Source organism: Amphiprion ocellaris, chromosome 16, assembly GCF_022539595.1.
Source record: "Amphiprion ocellaris isolate individual 3 ecotype Okinawa chromosome 16, ASM2253959v1, whole genome shotgun sequence".
NCBI lineage: Eukaryota > Metazoa > Chordata > Actinopteri > Pomacentridae > Amphiprion > Amphiprion ocellaris.
The window spans coordinates 19098990-19121521 of NC_072781.1; the positions used below are offsets into that span (position 1 = coordinate 19098990).

The window sequence follows — 22532 nt, forward strand, 5'->3', positions numbered from 1 at the left end:
TTAGTATGTACAGTACATGTATTCAACCAGCTGGCAAATTGCCTTAGCAAAGCATAAAGTTGGAAAATATTAATCATTAGTTCCTCTTAAACTTTGCTGATCCTGCCGCACCATGTCAAATGAATCACAGTCTTGCTCAAAAATTACACTAATGACATGACACTGGTGATATTATGTGTTGGTTCCATGTTGCAGCAGGTAGTGTTTGTCATGGAAATGCTCCACAACATACCAGCTGTCCGGCTGTGGAATGTCAAGGTTACTGTGGCTGGAGAATGAATGTCCAATCTGTTTGATATTTCAGTCCAGAGCCAACAAGGAGTTGTGCAAACACTGCACTGTGTCAACACTGGTCAGAGTAATTTTGTTTGACTCATTACAGTGTTTAATCAGGTCAAGTTCACCTCTGTACACGCTAACTGGGAAAGAAACTCAACATGAGTGTTCACCTTCATCACAGTTCCTAATGACAGGGCAGCGAGACGTGCCATCTGTTCTGTAATGAGCTAATAACATGACTGATACAAATCAACATATAACTTTGCCTACACGCGACAGCTAAAATGCCAGCTTCCTCTTTTGAAAGCTCAGATAATAATTCTCAATGAAAGTTCACTTCAATAAAATTCAATTAAATACACATGTATTCAAAAGGTAAAACATTCTGAAAGAGTAGTCAATGTTGTTTAACGATATTTTTAAGTATACGTTTTTTTTCTATCTTTACTCAATGAAAGTAACTTGAAAAAAAAAAAAACATAAATGATATACACCTGATTCAGCGCTCCAGATGGATTCCTCCATGGTTGTAAAGTCCTAAAAATGCATGAAATCACCCCACAAGGTGCATCGTTTGCCCAAATATTTCCTTTTGCTGTGTCAAGTGTGCTGTAGCTCTTTTAGTCGTCAACTGAGACTACATCAGCTTTCACCAGCAATAGCCTTCTGCTCAGTAGTATTAATAGCAACGCTTAGTTTCCTGATTTTGGTGACTCTACCCCACTTCCTGAAACACTTGAAGAAGTGAGAAAATGCACCACAGTCATGTCAGAAAGTGCAACATGTGTGCAACTGCATTTGCTGTTCGACCTTCATTAGTCATGTGTAGATAATTAAATATTCAGGGCAAAATTATTCTGAATGAAATGAAAAGAATGGCTAAGAGTTGATGTGTTGAATTTTGACAAACATAGCCTCTAGTCTTTTTTATAGGCTACACTTCGGATACACTTTGTTCTCTATTGTCAAAAGTATAACACACAAACATATCAGTTCACCTGTTGTGTGAGTCAAAAGTCTCTTCCGTTTTTTCACTTCCTTATAAAGGTGCAGTGTGTCTGGAGAGTTTCATAGTCAGAGTGACACTGTAAGGTTTATATAAATAAACTTGTCTCAAAATAGTTACACCATGACAACGTTACCTGCAGTTACAGTGGTGGTGACATTAAAATTGCTGTTAAATTTAGATTTCCCTAGGTTTAAAAAAAACTTACTTCAAGCATCAACATAAATTGCTTCTGTATTACTGAAAAGTTTAATATGTAAATAATTACTGTGACCACTTCAGCAAACAGCAGTGAGAAACATAAAATTGGATGTGTTGCATGAATACACACACACATACACACACATACACATACACATACACACACACACACACACACACACACACACACACACACACACACACACACACACACACACACACACACACACACACACACACACACACACACATACATACACACATACATACACACACGTAATCTATTTCTCAAATGAAAAAGCAACTGACAAATGACTGAGTCAATGAACTGAGTGAATCATCTGTCTGGTGCAACTGTTTCTCAGTATGTGAAGTTCCAGATTGCTCTGGTATTTCTCCACTTTAACAACCGATTACAACCCCGTATGGTACCACATTAATACAACCACTAGAGGGCAGGAGACACTCACTCACTTTAGCCGTCTCCATCACTGGTTACAATACAGACGACAAACAGGAACAAGCAGTGAACACAAGGCGTACAGATGGAGGGTCCAGGTACGTCTACACACGTGTGATTAGATACTTGTACATTAACATCATACTATGTTAGCTAAAAAGACTCCACAACATACAGTATCTCTTGTTTTCTAACAGTAGGAAATCAGTACATGTGTCTTTACTTGTAGAGAGCTGTAGCTAACAAAAACAATTTCAAACACCAATTCTTTCTTCTCAGCTTAAGATGAAGTTGATGTGTAACATTGAACTAAAGACATCAACAGAGGAAAACAGTTTTTGAAATTGTGCAGGCTGGAGGGATGACTTCAGTCTTCTAGATGAACATGGATACAATTACTATGGGAATCTGGATGCAGCTGTCTTGTTTTGGATCCATTCACTTACATTGTTATGGGCAAACACTTCACTCATTTATGGAGTCAGGTCTTTTTATTTATTTTTAGTTTTTTGTTGTTGGGAGACTATATTTACTATCCCTCATTTTATTTGACAAGAAAAGAGAAAAAGAAAACTCTACAGTAGAATAAAAAAGTTTAGCTGACAGTTCTACACTGCAATTCATTAAAATTATATAGAAGCGAATGTGCAGTTACCACCAGTCACCAGTCTTTGATAATGCAAAGTAAAAATGATTATGATGATGATTACATGTTCAAAAATATGGTTTGTTCATTACTTTAAAAAAGAAACTTTAGGTTAAATCTCATGAGCAGACTTAAATTCTTCTTTACTAGGGCTGTAGCCTCCATGTCGACTGATTGATTGATTGGTTGATTCGCTTTCATCCAACCAAATTTTCATTGGCTGGACCACAGGCTCTACATCAACTGCCTACCAGGAGTAATCAACTATTTTTGGCAGCAGGAGGAAAAGATTAGTTGTGAAAACCCTCAAGTTTTCACAACTTTGAACTTGCCCAAACCAATGTAGACTACTAGAACTAAGTTGTGTTCAATAACCATTTACTCGGAGTCAGGTTCAAACAACAGACACCATGTCAAACAAGTTGTTGTGGCTGCATTTTGTTCAAACCAATGGCTAAAAATTGAATGTAAACTCAGTTCGCATATCACAGCAGAACAACCAACATGTCGTAACATCTAAAAATGGCAGGTTAACTTGTCTCCCTTAGAATGTTCTGCCAACTTTTACATTTAATGTTTAAGGATTTAAATGTGGACATATCTGAATTGACATATTGCACGACATTGGGTCTAATAATCATTTCAACAGCTTTAGCGTCTGCCAGAAGCAGCAGCTACACCCACACTGAGCTAAATCCCCTTTCTTATCAAAACAGAAAATTATCACAATGGGAATTGTCAAATTCACTGCTCCAGACATGAGGTCTGTTAGAGTTGTGAAGGGCAAAGACTTTAAGAAACTGATTAAAATTACAGTGATTGTTGAAAGCTCCAGCAGCTTGGTACACATACAACCCTGTGATTAAAGAACAACCCACTTTACCATCTGAGCCACAGCCTGATTAAAACTTTGGAATCTATTTCATTATAATATAACAAGACTAAAATGATTTAATATGCTGTAAATACTAGCTGTGTGGGTTTATCATTAATTAATTTAGGCCAATAAGGCTAGCAGGTAGTGTGTACTCAGTGTACTGTGGCAAATTCAGTTCATCTAGAAATAATGAGCTGATGTATTTTTCCCTGCAACCAATCAGTTTATTGAATAGTAGGCACGACTGACTGCAGCGCTACTTTTTACACACGTTTACGCTGCTTGTCTTTCACACGAAAAGTGTTCGGGGCTAAACTAGAGGTACATTTTCCTGGCATGACTTGGACCCACTAAACCAATTAGAAGGTGAAGTAAACGCCAAAAAACACAAAGCAATCACAGGTGTTTATTATCAGTGAAAGAGAGTTGATGAACCTAACATCACAGAGTTGGTGAGCCCAACAAAGCGCTCACAGGAGATTCTGCAGCACCTCAAACTGTTTTTCCATCAACAATACACCGCATCATCACAACTTTTGCAGAATTACCTCACCAAACTCTAACACACTTGTCAAATCAAAAAGTGAAGAAGCTGTTTACGGATTCCATTTTTTGTTCTTAGTGTTAGCATATACATGTAGGTTTGCCCTAAGTGTTGAGTTTCTTTAATTGCAGTCACAAAAGAGTTCATTCACTTGTCAAACTGTGAATTTCAGCCACGAAATCAATTTACACAGCCTTTCCTGTCTCCAATAACACAATTAGTTTTGTTTCTGCTTTAACCTCTTTCTCCAGTGCAGACCTTGTAATGGCCGCAGCAAAAGTTCACCGTCTGACTTCTAAAGCTGCCTGTGAAGAGCAGGGTGATCCATGACCCGTCTTTAAGTACAATTTCCTGTAGAAAAAGAATCCCCTAATTTCTTCTAAATCTGCCATTAGCTACCATAAGCATGACCGGCCCGTTACCTTTTGTTTGGGCTCCCTTGAAACCACTATCTATTAGGTGGCTCAAATCAAATCCCTGCAGCCTGAGTTTAATAAGAGAATATTTTTGCTCCTACATTTTAACCTTGTTATCCAATATCCTGCCTTTTTAGTGCTCAGTGTATTTTCAGTACACACTACTAGCGAGACCTGACATCCTGCCTCTCGCAGCACAAAAGTTCAGACACGGACTAACAACTCTTTGATATTCTGTTATACAGGCACCTGATTAGTCAATGGTACATACAGAACAGTTTACTCTGGCCAAAACCAACTATACATTTTCAGCCTGACTCCTGCCTACAGAAGATGTTAGTCCAACTGCTTAAAATGAGGTTCAGAATAAACCTGCTCCACTGTGTTTGAATTATTTTAAAAATTAAATTTGTTTTCATAATGATTTAATCCTGGTCAGAAAAAATTCTGTAACTTCTTTTTAGTTAATTGTTATTTAGACTCTTGGAATCTCTCTCGTAGTTGACAGACACGTAATTACTGCAATGGGTACATGAAAATTGATTTGTGCCAATTTTCCAAACTGCATTTGATTTCAATAATATAATATGTGGATAATGTGCCTCCTGGGTGAAAACTTTGTATTTCCACAACGGTATTTTTTAAGAAATGGAAGAAATGCAGCTGTGTTTTTACCCGTGATTGATGCCAATGCATTTTTACACTTTGAAACTGAGCTCATGAAATTTGCTGTATTCATAGAGAAGCGTGTAATGATTGAAAACATGAAAAATATCAAAACTGAAGAAAGCACCGAGCACTCCAAAGCAGGAAGCTGCAACAGAGGAGGGGGGAACAGCACTGTACATCTAATATTGCCGACATAATGGTCATGTTACCATCTCGTTTACTGTACTTCCCCATCCCGGGAAAGCTCTACCTCATATCTGTACTGCCTCTGAGGCTGTTTGGGAGACTTTTAAAGTGGAGGAAACTAGAAACAAAGCACGGTCTGAGGAGATGGAGTGCAATCTTGAAATGGAAAACTGAAATGGGGAAAGGGTCTCTAGCTGAAATGTTATTTGGATGATAGCCTGCATAAGAAAGGAACTGTGTTTGGTTTCTCATTGAGAGTCACCAGCAGGGCTCATTGTGATAAGAAAATAAGTCTAATGTTACCTGATCTGGTATAATGTGGACCAATTACCACTCCATTGCACTTCATTACAGGACTGTAATAGGGCCAGGGGTCAGTGCTTGAGATGGAGTGGCAGAGGAAAATTGAGTCGTCATTGATAATATGATAAAAACTGACAGTGAGAGGCCCCTCCAACAAATTATTGAAATTTACAGTTGATAGGGAAACACTATAACCTCATTTGGTAAGCAGCTGGCAAGCACTTGTACAAAGCAGGTCCTCTAACAACAATGAGAGGCTTATGGAGAGCGAGAAATCCAAAACTATCACAGAATAGTTTCAGACTCCCGCTCATTGGCTTCTGGCACTGAATGTGCATGTATTCAGTTTTTAGAAATATCTAAAGTCACACAAACTCCTTCAGTGAACAGTATTTTTCTCCTAAACAGGTGGATTGTGGGGACTTTGTGTGGAATGACATAACCCCTTATTATATGTCACAACAATTATATGCTGGCAAAAAATCTTCTTACACAAACAAATCAACTCTGGCTGACATTATTTTCATTCTTAGTGTTTCTCCACCGTGGAATAGCGAAGTGCAGAGGCTAACAAAATAAAAATCTCAGTTTCTGTAAACCCCTGTGTTCTTGGCAAAGGTATGGAAACCATTTGTTTGCCTCAGTTAAAGTCCCTCCATTTGAGGTCCCTTGAATAAATAAATCTAATAAACTACCGTCAGACATACATTTTCAATCCATCAAGGTAATCTGATTCTGTTTACCTGAATGGGAACTATTCTAAAATGTTATTAAAAACTTAAATGGAGTTTAGGTGTGGAATAACTAGGCCCAGGAAATGATGAGCAAACAGCAGGATAAGATTCCAATTACTATTAAACAAGCATTGCATTGACTAGTAAAGAGGAAAATAGCTTTGACATTTTCCACAGCCGGAGCTCCCACCTGACAGGCTTTGTCGTGAGAGAGCACGGCAAATTCTATTCATAAGCTTTCAGACATGAGGTGGTAAAAGCTTTCTCCTGAAAAATTACTTAAAGGTCCGTTTTCAATTATTTGACCAGCGGTCAACATATGTTTTACAAACAGATGCTTTAGGTGGAGTAATTGTTTATGTTTTTAAATGATGTGCCAGATTGTTGAAATCGCTAAGGCGAATAGAATAGATAACGAAATAAGAATCTAAATATTTTATTATGTATTACAAACTGAATTAAATACATAAGACAAAATATTTCCAAAATGCACCTTTCCAGCTTTTTTCCTAAAGCATTTACAATAAGTCCCAACATTAGGAATTCAACAAGGCCACAAAGTCATTACCTTGTACTGACGGAAATATAATTTATGAATCATTTAGAAGACCAGTTAAGTTTATCTCACGTATCTAAATAGGAAATATATTGAATGCATGCTTCATTGATCAAAAGTGTTGTGGAACAACTTATCGAGCAACCATCATTAACTACTATTTAAAGATCATTTTGCTTTCATCTACAGTCTCTACTCAACTGAAATCACTTCAACATGATAAGGCAGTCAATTTGGATGTCAGCTTTGGCTACAGTAATCACACTGGCCACTAGATAAGTGTGACTTTATTTATTTATATTGAGCCCTGTGCGTGTCTAGTTGAAGATAATAGTTTCATTTTCCAGAGAAAGTTTGCCAGCTACCCTCATTGTGGAGTAAATGTGACAGATTTCTGCTTCATTAGGATTCATTGGGTTGACAAAGATGGATTCATAAGATGAATCAACAATAGCAAAAGCAATATGCAGGATTCCATGAATCTCTTTACTTTCCTCGTAGTGACTTAAATAAGTCCCTTACAAGTTGAGATTTACAGATCACTAGTGACAGCAAGGGAATGAAGATGAAGAGTCAAAGCCCTGAAGGAAATGGTTCAAGAAAAGTTACTCCAATGATTAAATATGTGCTATAAAAAGAACACATTTTCCATTTATTTTGTTTTTTAAGGAAATTTCTCTTCAAATTCAAGAAAAAACATATTAGGTTAATGTATTGTCAGTGACCTGTTTACTAAGAATTAAGGACTCTTGCAAATGTATTTCAAGATTTTTTGGACAGGTAAACAATTCAAATGCTGTGTTTAGAGACCACCAACATCTTTAGAGAAGATTTTAAAATTATCTAACATGCTGCTAAATGGGGTTTCATCGACCAGCTTTTGTATTCAAGTTTTGGGAAATTAAGTGGCGTATTATGTTAATATTATAAACTATTACAAGCATTTTTAAAGGCAACTTGAAGACAAATATATAGCAAGTCGATAAACTGGACAATCCATCCATGAAGTCATGCTTTTGTTAATAGTTCATCACTAAAATTAATAAATGAACTTAAATGCAGTTTTTTATACATGTGAATTCAGTGGAAACAGTTCGGTACACATTATTCCTTGGTGTCTGCATGAACTCTGTTTTTATCACCATATAGAGCTTCATACATCTTATTGGACTGTTGTAGCCTTCCTTTCTCAGTTTTAAAAATTGTGTTTGTATTTTTTTCTGACTTTGTTTTCGCAGCCATGAAATAAAGACAAAATTACAGTAGCTGTTAAAGCTACAATGACTAGGGTCTGTTACTGATGATCAGTGTGATATAAAATACCAGCAATAACCACTCTGTTTTCATCACTTTCCACATTGTTGCTCTTTGAACCTTGTTAATCTGATTTCCTGGGTTACTTTATAGATGCTAAGGTCAACTGCCAATCTCCTTCAGCTCCTTTTGCTTGAGAGTAAAAACCATACGTGTCACTTCAGTGTATTCTCCAGTGTTTTTAGAAATATTGGACTTTTCATTCTGCAACACACTTGGTTTTCATTAATTAGAATTTTATTTGGGGTATTTTTGATTATATCAAACTGGTCTACTTCCAAAAATCATCTGTGGCTTCTGAGTGGCACCCATTGTTTTGCTAGTTGTCACTGTGCCAGACTGTTTGTCCAATCTAGCAAAAGTAAAATTGTGAGGAGAACCTACAAAGCAAAAGGTTACTCATCCTACTACTTTGTTGCATATGACAGGAGTTAAAGCAGTATTGTTGAAGGATTGAAGAATATTAGGAATACTTAATGGCATTTCTGCTTTAGCTGTGTGCAGTGGAGGAAGACGTAAATGACGAGACAGCTGTGGATGTCAGACAGCAAAGGTCATGAACCATGTGAAAGAATAGAAGCATAAGGCAGCACTATACATAATTAAATGCAGATCTGATGATGACATTGAGTCCAAATTTGTTCTAATATATGTTGGTACAGTTGCCTGAGTTAAGCAGCACTGGCATATGGCCTTTCAGAACCTGATAAAAGTTCTTTCACAGTTCCAGTGTGAACATGCCATGAAAGGATCCTTGGGGATCATTTCTTTGGGCTTTTTAAAATATCACCAAACCCGTTCCTACTGGGCGACTATGGAGGTTTTCTGGAAGTCACCTGAGGGGTTCATGAAGTGCCACATGTGGAGGAGCTGTGAAAAGACCCCCTAAGTAGGTTTAATTTCTAAAATTAAAGTACATACTTACAAAGATATTGCATTACAGAGCTTGTTATTACCAGCTCTCTCAGTACAGCACAAGGATTTTGCACTTCCACAATAAGGCACAAGAGGTCAGAGTTCCACTACAAATATTATGAAATACCTCAGCGTCTAATCCACAGCTACTGTATGCCAGACATGCACTATTCATCGTTATCATGAAGGCCATTGCCTGAAAGATGTCTGTTGAAATAAGTTTGCCTAAAACATCATTACAAATCCAATTAATACTGTCATTAAACTAGATTAAAATGGTGACAACATTGTGGGGTCTGAAATTCTTTTAAATTACTAAAAGCTTGTCCTGAACCAGGTAGCAATGTAATTTGATGGTGAAAAGTGATGGTGAAATGTAGATGTTATCGAGGAAGGTACGGCTGTGGGCTTCACTGTTTACACCATGAGCTGCGCTGCTACATTTCAATCAGTAATTATCAGACTGAATAAAAAAAATACAGACTTTAAGTTTAAACTGGAGAGTATATCAGAACATTGTTGTTACCAGTGTTCACAATAGATCATTGCCATGAAGAGTAAATTTACAATTCATATAGGATAGCTCACTGTAAGCTGATCTTGTCAGTGGTGTTTTTACGGAAACCCTTTGTCCACAGTCCATGACATGTAGTACCTTTGTGACCAGGTCTATCTTGAACAGTCCTCTTCTAGCATACAAAGACAACATAGCACCGCCCATGTCATGAGGGGATCAGAGGCCAGAGGAACTGAATTAGTGGAATTTACCAGCTGATAAAACCTCTATTGTTTGCAAAAGGAACCTCTTAATGTTTCTTCAACCAGACTAAAAGTTAATGGAGATGCTGGCTTTAAATGGAAGACTTGTAAATAATTGTAAATAATAGTCAATATATTTATAACAAACATCAATTTAATTGTATGTAACATTTGGCATTATTAGTTTAATTTATTGTATAGTAATACAGAAAATACTGACTATAAAATACAATATGTTCAATGTTTATTTCATTTGACAAATCATATTCTTCATTTGTCCAACTGGAACAGCCAATGAAAACAAGCTCTTGTGTTACAATATTGTATGTAATTGCGCTGTCCATAAAGTTGCCATCCTTGATTTGTTCTAATTTCTGTAATTGTGAGAAATTGTGCTGAAATTATTAAACTGAACATAAAATATGAAGCTGGGCCAAAGACTTCTGTGTCTGTCAGATGAAGACTTACACACAAAGACAATGCAGATGTGAGAGGTAGTCTGAGACTGTGTCAAGTCAAATAAGGAATTGAAGTTCCTGTATTTTGAAAACTAAAACAAGTTTATTTAAGGTAGCAAAGCCTAATTCGGTGTCGAACATATACGAAAAATGTCAGTTTCTAACAGGCAAAACAAAAAAAGCTGCTTTAACCTGACAACAACAGCTTGTATTCTTACTACTAATACTCTTAATAATCAATAATGGGTTGGAATATTTAAGAAAGAAAGCCTAAATTCTCTGATTCCAGCTTCTTAAAATTCTTCACTCCTCTATGACTAAAGTGAATATTTTTAGTGTCTGGACAAAACAAAACATTTGAGAATGTCAGCTTGGCATTTGGAAACTGATAGACTTTTCGTCAGAATTTCCAAACAGTTCCTAAACCAAACAAGTTATAGATTATTCATGAAAATAATTAACATTAATCAACATTCAAATAATTCATTCTGATTTCAGAATTTTTACATCACAGCACCAACACAAAATGTAAAGTGACTGTCATGTCGAATATTACATTGTAACAATACAGTGTTAAAAATATTAAAACCGCACAGCAACTGACTAGCTTTTATTATTTTGGTAGCTGGTATATAAACATTTTTAAAAAACAATAATTTGTCCCACTCAGCGCCACATAGGAGAACATGAATACCCACAGGAGAGCATTAATACCATGTATTCCATTACATATAATCTGTTGTCTTGTCTGGCTGTCAGAAAATGTCCTCCATCTGACACGCCATTCCCATTTTCTCCTCCGTCATTGACGACATTGACACTGAGAGGATTACGGGGTAAATCAATAAACACCACTGCTTCATGAATGAGCACAAGTCTCAGTGAAGTGATACCTTCACACCAGGTTAGGCGTATTTACCTGTGATTCCAATCCACAAAGGGATCTTCAGGACCTGTTCTCTATAGTTAAGATTAGATGTCACCACGCCTAACCATGAGAAGACACCTCACCGATCTACAGCATAAATCCACGTTGTATTGGACAATTAGGAGGTGAACATCGACTTCATGTTAAATCAGGGACAGACAGAGCAAGTATGAAACTGCCCAGATATCTCAATGTTATCTAACACAAAAGATCCTTCCTTATAATGCTCACCTCTCTCTTTAATAAGCTCGCTATCTTCACGTGTAGCCTCGTTGGAAGCCTTCATGCTCATGTCTTCAACTAGATATTATTCACTTCCTGCAACTTTAGCAACTTCATATTTCTATTTTCAGCTGGAAAGTAGATCTCTAACTTTTAGCAAATGGCACAGGACAAGAAGAGGCAAGACTGCCGACCAGACAGACGAGCGTTCCACTCTCCAGCTCTTAACAAGCATAGTAATACATCAGTCAAAATCAATAATTTTACTATTAATGAAATTCCAATTTGCCTTCAGTGCATTTCACGTTGACATTTTCCACATTGCAACAGTGCTTTGATAAAGTTTTTAAAATGCAAAAACGCATCTAAGAGGCTAAAGACCAGCCCGGGTGTCAGCGTGCCTTGCAGAGGACTATGGTACTTAATTTTTATCGCCATGTGCCCGGGGCATTGGAAGCCTGAATGTTAACATTGGCTCCATTTTCATTATCATCATATGATTATGGATTTTACTGCATTTAGCTGATAATACAACTAGGAGCTCACCTTAAAAGAAGTTGCTCGAAGGTTTCATTTCTGCCCAAATGAAATTTTCATTTGACAAACAAGTATAATTAGGCTGCACTTCTTGTTCAGTGTCAGTCTGTTTTCTGATTGAACTTAGACCAATTTGCTGCCACTAAATGAGTTTGAATAATTTCCATTCTGAATGTCTTGGGGACATTAGCTTTAGGAGTGCTAAGTGGCAGCATGCTTTTTGAAGTTGCTGATTATTTGATGCCACCCCTGTCTACCTATACGTTTTTGAGCTTACTTCAAAGTTAACAAGGGTTAAAAAAAAAAAAAAAAAAAAGCTCCACATAGCCTACCTTGGAGTACAATGACAATTTGAAAGTGTTTTGGCCAGGTCTGGGAGGCAAAGTGAAAATTACTTTAATAAGTGTGTAATACACTTCGTTAGCTTCAATGCTATTTGCTTCTTCACTTATTTCTTTCATGTGGCTACTTTTATTGTACTGAATGAGCAGATTTGTTTCTGCTGAAACTGTGCACCTAATAACTAATATTGTGGTATCAGTTTCATTAAACCCGCTAATTATAAATTAATATATTATGAATTATGAAAACTGCTACAGCCTGTTCTTGTAGAGCCATTCTGTTAATGATAATAATGTGACACAGTTCAGTATCCATACTGAGCAAGTGGTAAAGCCGCTAACTGACTGGTAGGCAGTTATAACAAAGCCTTTACCCTCATGTCATGTTTATTTCCCACAACAAAATAACCATAAATATATCACGAGACAAGACTGCTGTAGATTATCTACTCTTTACATCACTGTAAAACTCTGCAGCCACAAGATGAGAAACAGCAGACCACTATGGATGGCAGAGAAAAGTGGGATTACTTGTGTATTTTTCCCTAATGGATTTGGTAGATGACCTAAAATCTGAGGAACAGCTATTTCAGTAGAGGGTAATCCAGTCATCCACAAAAAATAATAATAAAATAAACACCAACATGCACCAACACTGAACGAGAGAAATGGAGTGAACACAATGAGTGAGGGCAAAAGAAGAAGAAGAAGAGGATCACAAATAAAGCTCAGTGTGGGATTGATGAGAGGGAATGGGGATTTTGACAATATGATTAAGTAATGGTTCCAAAATATGGAAGTAAGGGTAAAAAGGGAATAATTTACCAAGCATAAGAGCACTGCATGTTAGTAAAGGGTGGAATTACATTTCATTATCATAAATAAGGAAAACCAAACAGTAGCTCCTTTATGAGGAGTTTACAAACTGGTGAGAGAAGACTTAGATCCTCCAAGACAGCGGTAAATGTTTCATCCAAGACATTTTTATTGTCTGCATTTGAACATTGAAGGTACTGACTAGTTTAACAATAATAAACATTTAAGTCTATGAAATAACTGCGAAGTTAATTAAATGTGCAGTTATGTATAAAAGATTAAAAAGAGCAAAGCAACAACGCATTCATTAAAAAAACCACATCTACTTTTCATGCTTTTTTAGGGCTCCTAACATTGTGAAGGAACCCTGTGCCCAGAAACACAAGATCAAGCTCCATCTACATTCTCAAAGTGGCACTAAATAACAGAACTACACACAGAGGACTGCCGGACTAATTTGACAAAGGGCCAACAGACCACTACAAAGTGGAGATAATGGTGTGGAATCAACTCAGAAGACAGAATTACTGTGAGTCCAGAAGGACTGCAGAACATCTGCAATTTATTTGCATTGTACTCAGTTTTCCAAGGAAGAAAGAACTCCCAACTCTACAACAAGCTGACTTACACGACACACTGTGGCTTTGTCAGTCCTCATACCAATCAACCAACCAACCAACCGCTCAATTAAATCGTTAGAGAGGAAAAAAACGTCTTCAATACAATGAACTCATACAACAACACAGCCACTAATGGATAAACTATGTTTCAACGTATAGCAACATTATTTTCTTTTTAGAGTGAAATCATAATATCAGTGTAGCTGCGTTTATGTTGGATGTTAATCCAGTTTGTAACTGAAAGACACTGGAAATGACAATTTATTTGCCACTAACAATTGATTTCTATGGAGGGTTTTCATTGGGGTTTTATACACTGAGTGTTTTGACTGTTTCAAGTTATTTTCAATTGTATTTGCCAAAATAATAATCTATCACATGGACTTCATCGGGAAAGAAAGTCACTGGCGCTGTAAAAGCACTTACTGTACTATTAGTATCAATTTGTAAAAAAATCATCTGTAAAAAAAAATCTTTGTTTTACACACTGATCTACTCAGAAATGGCAAATTTTCAGCAAACAAGCGATGTCTTTTCAAATATAAAGCATATCACAACATTGTTGCTCTCTCTTCCTGTTTTCAGTAGCCAAAGAGCTATAAACTGATGGGACATGCAATCATCATTATGAATTCTGTGTCAGACGGATGTGAAAAACAGCTCTGAATACTATCCCACCTGAGCACAGACTTTTAATCGACATGGTGAAATTTTATGCATAAATCTACGTCTAGGGTAATTCTATGGCAGCAGAAAGTGTTGACTTTTACATCTGCCATAATGATTACCAAGAGCTTTGCAGCATCGTGGAGACAGACTGAGTGATGCTGCTTTCTGCTGCCTGGTTTTGAGATGCTGGTGCTCTAAGTCTCAACTAGACGCAGCACAAACTACTGCTTTTTGCCAGATATATGTAGGATGTCATCACTAAACGAAAGCGCACACACACACCACAAGGAGCAGCTCTGAAATCAAGTGAATAAATGTACGCACTTTTCTGAATCAGGTAAATACTGTACCAATGTCACACATATGATCTGTTTTATTCAGTCTCTTATTGGTTCAAGTTTACTCAGATGGCATTGGCAGACTCTGCTCTGCCAATGCCGTGATCCTTATAGTAGTAGTGTGTAAGCGTCTTTGCTCTGTGTAGTTTCATAATGAACTGATCTTCAGTCGTACATTACACATCGTCACACCTTTGCTCACTAACTGCACTGCAAACAAAAAGTTTTGGAAGTAATTAGAACAAGTTAGAGATGATTTGTCTTCTCCCCTGGTAAGGATTTCTAAAGATTAAATCTCTCTTAACCCACTCCACAAACACAAACAGGGATAAAGCCAGAATCAGATTTTGGTATCTGCAGCCCACAGTTTGTATCTCTATCCATAAGAAAGCTGCTTAGCCTTTGCAGCTAGCGGACATGTGAACTGCTCCAGTGGTAGCACAGAGCAAAGAAAAAAAAAACCCAACTGCGCTAACTCATAACTGAGCTGTTAGGAGCACAATGAATAAATAGGAAGAAACAATGAAAATGATTTACAGCCATAATTACTGACGGCCCTGAGACCCGTCAGTTTAAGTAGCCTTTTCATCGTTAATAGCAGAGTAGATCGTATGCTATTGCTGGTGGGAGTTTATTCAGCTTCAACAACAATCGAAATTCTCCCTCCATTCAGATCTATGGCTAAATCCCAGGTGAGTGACAGGTGCCAGCTACAGGGCTGTTAGGAGAGAGCGTTTGTTGATATAACCGTGTTTTCCTCTCTTTGAGCGACTGATCTGCAAAGGTACACATAAAGGCCCTCCTTCAGCAATGTACACAGAGCACTTCGAAAGGAGTACATAAAAATGCCTCTCCCCCTTCCTCCCTGCAACATTAAACAGTGTGGAGGGGGGGTGCAGTGGGAGCCATGGGGGGAGGCTGGGGGACTCAAACAAATGCTGGAGAGTGGCAAGTTTGCATTTGCCCATACCAACAAGCTCCTATCTCATTAACAAACCGCTGAAATAAAAGAGTGCTTTTTTGGCTCACAGCTATAAAAAAAAATTATCATAGTGATGATGTTCCTCAGCCGTCAACAGAGCTGTGATAACGTTGTTTGATGATGACTTTCCCATGAATGTTAAGCAGCCGCCGCGGCAGAGGAAAGGAGCTTATCAGCGCCTAATGCCCATCTCTAATTCCTGCCCTTCTTGAACTAGCCATTTTCTAACAGCGTTAACTGTCAAATTTACATCCCGTCTTAATGCCACTAAAGAGTACGGGGGATGAAGAGTAAATGACAGCAGTGTAATGAGGAAGGCAAGGCATTCCTTCTCCCACTTTCTCTCCCCCTCTCTTTCACTAAGGAGCAGGAGATTTCCACAATATGGGGGCTTTTTTCCCCCCTCCTATGCCAGAATGCTGTGATGGAGAGCTTACCTGTGAACTTACTGTAGGTGTGTGTATGAGCTTAATTATTATTGGGCTCTTTTGTGAAGGAAGGAAGAAATAGAATTTTTTCACTACACTGCAAATACACAGCATACTAAATATTCTGACAAGGATTCTCTACAAATGAAGCAAATGAATAGCAGGTGCTCGAGAAGCTAAAGGTGAAAGAGATCAACTTGGACTGAAAAACTGCTGTTGCTATAAAAACCCATCATGTTAATATGATAAATGGAAGCCAGTGGGGTGTATTTAGAAAACAGCAAGCCTTGCAATCATATCATATGTTTGCTTTTCAAGAAAAGCAAGCTGGAATTCCACTGAATAATTCTTTTTCAATTCCTGAACACAAGAAAAAAGGTAATCTCTATATTATTCAGATTCACTGAGCAACGATAATGCTGTTCCTCTGTAGTTTACCTGACTCCTATAGTTATATCTTCATCACATCGATGTAATTGCTTTTGAAAGGCTTTAGTGAAAAATAGACGTCCTCTTATCAAATCCCTTCTACCTAACCTCTTTTACATGTTGCATTATTGGTCCCCGATGCCTAGAGCACATAATAAAACAATACAATGAATTACATCTGCATTTTAATTCAGTACATTTGAGCTTTTGTTATCTTGGAACTGACCACTTTAATTCCCTCTTTCTAAACTGGCATTTCGTGCAATAAGTCAATTAAAAATGCTGAACCATTGCAGGAGACAATCACTTTTACCATTCAAATATAGTGATGGGAAAATCACAACATCATCATTGTGAAAACAAATTTGTTTCAAAATGAAAGTGGATAACCTTTATGTATATATATATATATATATATATATATATATATATATATATATATATATATATATATATATATATATATATATATATATATATAAAAATAAAAAATGTGTTTTACCTATTTTCTCCTGATTACTATGTAGTCACATATTAATTTATACTCTAAAAGGAATTGATCGGGTGAGTGCACTTCCCCGTTTTCCAAGGAAATCTCTACGCATATTTACGTTCTGCTCCTTTTATGCAAATTAGACAAGTTGAAAGTTTTCTAATGTCTGCATGTAATTTAAGATGGCATTTAAGCCTCCTACCCTAGATGCTATCAATATAATTAATTCATCAGGTAATATTTCCCATTATTCCAAGATATTATTTTATGTCAGGATAAGTAATGAATAGCTATGAGAGCACACACACTATTTAGCTACAAGAAATAACACCGTCTTCAGTGTATATAATACAGTAGAGTGCTGGGAATAATAGAGTTGGAACATTTATAAAAATGATAATGACAGTAAGTTCAGAAATGGGGACTGAGTGGTTGTGTAAAAGCAAACGTGATTTGTTCAGAGATTCACTGGACAATCAGTGAGGGGGGATTCTTATTTAATATTCAATCTTCACTCTCACACAGGAAAATTGGAATAAAGAAAAACAGAAGAAAGGCTGTACCTTCCATCTGTGCTGCTATAATCAACCATGCAAGTGAACCTATGAATATGTAGTCCATTTCATCTGAGGGGTCGGACTCTGGTAGGGCAGGCCAACCAAGATTAAATCTCAGCAGCTCATCTGATTGGACCATATACAGATTCAAACTGAGCTAATTTCATGCTGATCTGGTTGCCTCCAGTGAAACTATCCAAAAGGAAAGAGAATATAATGATTTGGAAAGGAACAGAAAACAGATAAATGGTAAAATGAAGTTGAAGGGCCTTCTTACCTTTGAGAAGAAATATTTCAATTTAAATGTATCATTTTATCAGGGTAAGGTCCTCCAGCTTTGCAGCTCTGAGATTACACCAATTAGATACCAAATATAAGACTAACTGCAAATGAACAAATGTCTTATGTGCTCCTGTTTGGTATTATACTGTTCAGAGACATTCAGCTGAAGCCACATTTAGATCTGCTACAGCTTTACACTGTCCATAAGAACATCTACTGTCCTGAAATAATTTATAAGTGAAATAACTTAATTTATAAGTCTCAAAATGTTTGATTTAGCTTTAGGATGGCAAATTGATTCTTGGCTTTGGTCATTAAGTCTGATTAAAATAATTACATAGATATAGCAGTCTTTGTTCTTATTTTTATTTGTATTTTTTTTTATTTAAAAAAAGAACAAAGAGTGTTTTTTTTGGCAGCAAGTCATTACATATCTCATATACAAGTATATACAGTCATGGTAAAAATTATTAGACACCCCTTGTTTACTTCAATTTCTTGTTCATTTTAATTCCTGGTACAACCAAAGGTACATTTGTTTTAACAAATATAATGATAACAACAAGAATAGCTCATAAAAGTTTAATTTAAGAACTGATATCTAAAGATTTTCCATGGTTTTCTTGATAATAACCAAAATCACTTAAGTTCTTACATCAATAGCTATGGTGTTGTACTACCAAAAACAGTGTTTTAGTCAAATGATATACACAGGAGTTAGTACTTGATTGTTTTTGATGGCTGCAGCCATGCATCTTGGCATGCTCTCCACCAGCTTCTGACATTGTTCTACTGTCACGGCAGCCCATTCCTAGTGCACAAATTCAAACTAATTTGCTTTTTTTGGGCTTGTGGTTCTCCATTTTGCATTTGATGATTTTCCACAGGTTTTCAATTGGATTTAGATCTGGTGATTGAGCAGGCCAAGGCGTGGTTCCAATGTTCTGGTTCTCCATCCAGGCTTTAACTGACCTTGCCGTTTGGCAAGGGGCATTGTCTTGTTGGAAAATCCAGTCAATGGAGGCAGGAAAGAGTTTTCCAGCTGATGGAAGAAGACTGCTTCAAGAGTAGTCCTGTACATGACCTGGTTTATTCACCCTTCACACAATTGCATTTGCCCTGTTCCACCCATACTGAAAAAACACCAGATCGTCACTGATCCACCCCGATGGTTCACTGTAGGGGCAAGACAGTCTGGTTTGTTGGCTTCTCCAGGCTTCCTCCTTACCAGTAAGTTGGCTGGAGTGGACATCAACTGAAAATTGGATTCATCACTGAAGAGAAACTTAGCCCAATCATCAGCAGTCCAATCCTCATGATCCCCAGCAAAGAGTAGCTGGGCTTTCCTCTGCCTTTCACTGATGAAGGGCTTCTTACGTGCCCTGTGTGACTTCAGACCTGCTTCAAGAAGTTGGTTTTCAGCTGTCCTTGCCGAACAAGTCACATTTCTCAACAGCCCACTCATTTTTAAGGTCCCTGGAGATCTGGCGATGATTTCTGACACAGGAACAGATGAGTGCACAGTCATCTCGTGGGGTAGAAAGCCTGCTGCGACCAGCTAGCAATTTGGTAGTACCATGATAAGCTTGTTTTTTCTTGGTGAAATGAATTACTGTCTTGGAGATCTTCAGTTTTTTGGCTACCTGTCTCTCACTCATGCCAATTTCCAGCAGTGCCAAGATGGCTGCCTTTGTGGTTTCACATAATTCTTTAGTTTTAGGCATTATGTGAGAGCTGACAATTTCTGAGTTGTGCTACGATTTGAATGTACGCAGGAAACCGTCCTAGGCCTTTACATGTGCAGTGCTGCTGATGACATGAAACGACGTCTTATATACCCTGGGAATACAATTAAGCTGAAGCATGTCAAATAGGACATAAAGTATTATGTAATCAGCTGCATTTTTTGTTGTGTTCATTGTATTCTTCAGGTAATATACCTTTAGTGGTGGCAGGCATTAAAATGAACACGAAATTGAAGAAAACAAGGGTGGTCTAATAATTTTTTCCATGACTGTATAAGCATTAATAATTTAATTCATATACATACAGAAATAATAATATTCTTGTTGTATGAAACTCTAAGCAGACTATGCCCATTGTACATGTACTGTAAATATATTTATGTAAAAGCAGTATCAAAGCTGCATTATTTGCATTACTTGTATACAACCATGTATATAGTGCACAGTACATATGTAGTATATAGATAATTAGTGGTCCATCTGGTCCCTACATGTTTACTTGTATTTGTTTGACTTGCTTTCTTAAATTTGTTTAACTGTCTGACTGTATTTTCCTGTATTTTTTTTTATCTATGCACTGTCTAGTATCAAACATGTTGGCTAATAAAGCTAATAATACAACTAATTCAGATTTTTAGGCATGCAAATTAAAAATATTCAGGAAAGTGGTGGTTTTGAAAATGATGTTTTTACACATTTGAGTAGTTAATTAGTAATTAATTAACAAATTACAAAACAAAAAGTAAAAAGAGGAATCCATTTTTTAAAATCATCTGATTATTCGATTCAATGTTTAACCTTACATTATATTAAACCTCAAATTATTTTCAAGTGGTTCAAGCAGCTAAACATTTTTGCTCCTGTAAAGTAAAAAGAGTACATCAATATCAAACTCTGAGGCTGAATATTTCAGCTAAAAGATTACCTGACTCAGTCTGGATAAACCAGGAAACATCTGGAGGACACAGCGCTGGTTTGTCTCCAACCCTTCCTTTGCTCTGCAGTTTGCTGCAGTTGAGTTCTGCCTGTGGGCACAATAGATTTGACACAAGAGTGCTGATGAATCTCATCAGTTTAATGTGTTTATGCTTGCTAAGCCCTAAAAGCTTATTGCTGTTCAATGGAGTGCTACAAAGTTACCTAATTTCCCCCTGGTCGTCTCTCAACATGCAGCCTCTCTCTGGGTCTGCTGGCAACACAGACTCCCAATAACATGATGTACTCTGCAACCTGTGGAAGACAGATGGCATGCTGTGTCTCACTGATTTGTGTTATCGGGCAGAGAATGGACCTTGACAGAAATACAGTGAGCACAGATATTACTGTTTTTTTCCACCTTAAATTCAGCCCATGACTGTCTCTCTCCCTCCACATTGATCCCTTTTTACAGCCTTTTCACAGTAAGTGCTTTAGTCTTATCTTCACTGCCCCCACCTCGCCTGTCTCATATTCTAACCAACAAGGCTGGCTGCCTATATGACAGCTAACACCCAGTATTAATTAAAATGTCATGCCTCCAAATCAATATTGTAAAACAGTTCAAACACAACTCTTTGCCACTGCTGTGATAAGTGCTTCTGGGTGACAGGTAAGTCCAAAGAAAGAGATGCAAGAGAATGGTGTGACGGAATTATCCAGAGAGAACATGTACATTAAAATTTATGACCCCCCTATGTGTTACTTCATCGCTCACAATTGCAAATTATCCACACTGTCATGAAGTGTGCAGCGCTAAACTGACAGATCCGTAAGTCAGCAGCAACAGGCCAGGAGGCTTGACGCAAGAACTCTTTAGCCTCACGTCTGACTGCAGTGCGTTAAAAGTGACTAATACACACTCATTTGGGAAGGAGGCTGTCAGGGATATATCAGTGCTACTAAAAAAAGCTGGAATCCATCTGATTAGGTTCATGTTAACTTTGCTCTATTAGGACAAAAATACAAAAAAATATGCAGCTTATTACCAACTAGTTTCCGTGGACCTGTGTGACACAATGTCTATGCTTTAGCCATGGAAACTTTCCATGAAAAAGTCAATAAAACCGAGAACTACTGTCATTTTTTTGCAATAATCCAACTATTATATGGGTTGATTCAAAACTTTGTAAGGCTGTACATGTTCGCACACACTCATTGAAAGACAATGTTCAAAAGCTACGCTCAGGATATGGATAGAATGTGACAAATTCTGTCAGAGTAAATATGGTTTAATAAATGAATTAGCTTCATAAATAATGGCTGTAATGACATTTTAGGGGACAATAAGCCTAAGCATTGTCAGGAAATAGTTGATGTATGAGTTTCATGCCTCAGCGGTTCCTCAAAATGAATAGGCTTGGGAAGATAGCAGGGGCCTGCAACCAGCCTATTTCCTCGAATTATCTACTTGTTGTCAATTTGCACAGTGGAATTACACATGCAAATTGAACTGCCTGCACAAACACCACTTGGAGATGATAAAAACAAATTAACAAAGGCTATAGAAGGAGGATTTATTTCACTGGCTAACCCAGGTCAAGCAATACATGTATTTTACGATTGTGTGTACCCAATTTTGGTGTAATTATATCAGCAAATTATTCTTTGTAATCTTATTATTTTTCCCCAACCTTCTCCTTACACACATAATTAACTTCCTTCATATCCTCACAAAAAAAAGCTTGCCTCTGCATCAGAGTAACACAGTTTAATCTGATTTGGAGTTCATTTTTAGCACCTTTTTGCAGTTAAAATTCCGAAGAAGGTGAGAGGTGAACAGTTTAGTGACACTGTTTAGTGTAACTGCTTGGTAAAGGAGTAGACAAATCTACATAGCAGAAGTC

At 37.2% G+C, this 22532-nt stretch overlaps 1 protein-coding gene across 3 annotated transcripts in view; it reads right to left on the reverse strand.

The window, feature by feature from the left end:
* The window catches only part of pik3ap1 (phosphoinositide-3-kinase adaptor protein 1), a 38274-nt gene that overhangs the window by 13434 nt on the left and 2308 nt on the right, over positions 1-22532 (reverse strand). For 2 of the 3 annotated variants that reach the window (XM_023277119.3, XM_035951385.2), the window contains exons 2-3: positions 20851-20940; positions 20636-20735 (exon numbers count right to left, since the gene is read on the reverse strand). Coding sequence is in view for 1 of the 3 variants with exons in the window: in XM_023277117.3 (XP_023132885.1) it covers positions 774-804 (31 nt within the window). In the remaining 2 variants the exon portion in view is untranslated. Of the gene's footprint in view, positions 1-773; positions 9992-20635; positions 20736-20850; positions 20941-22532 lie in introns of those variants that run through there. The other variant, XM_023277117.3, reaches the window with a different exon arrangement.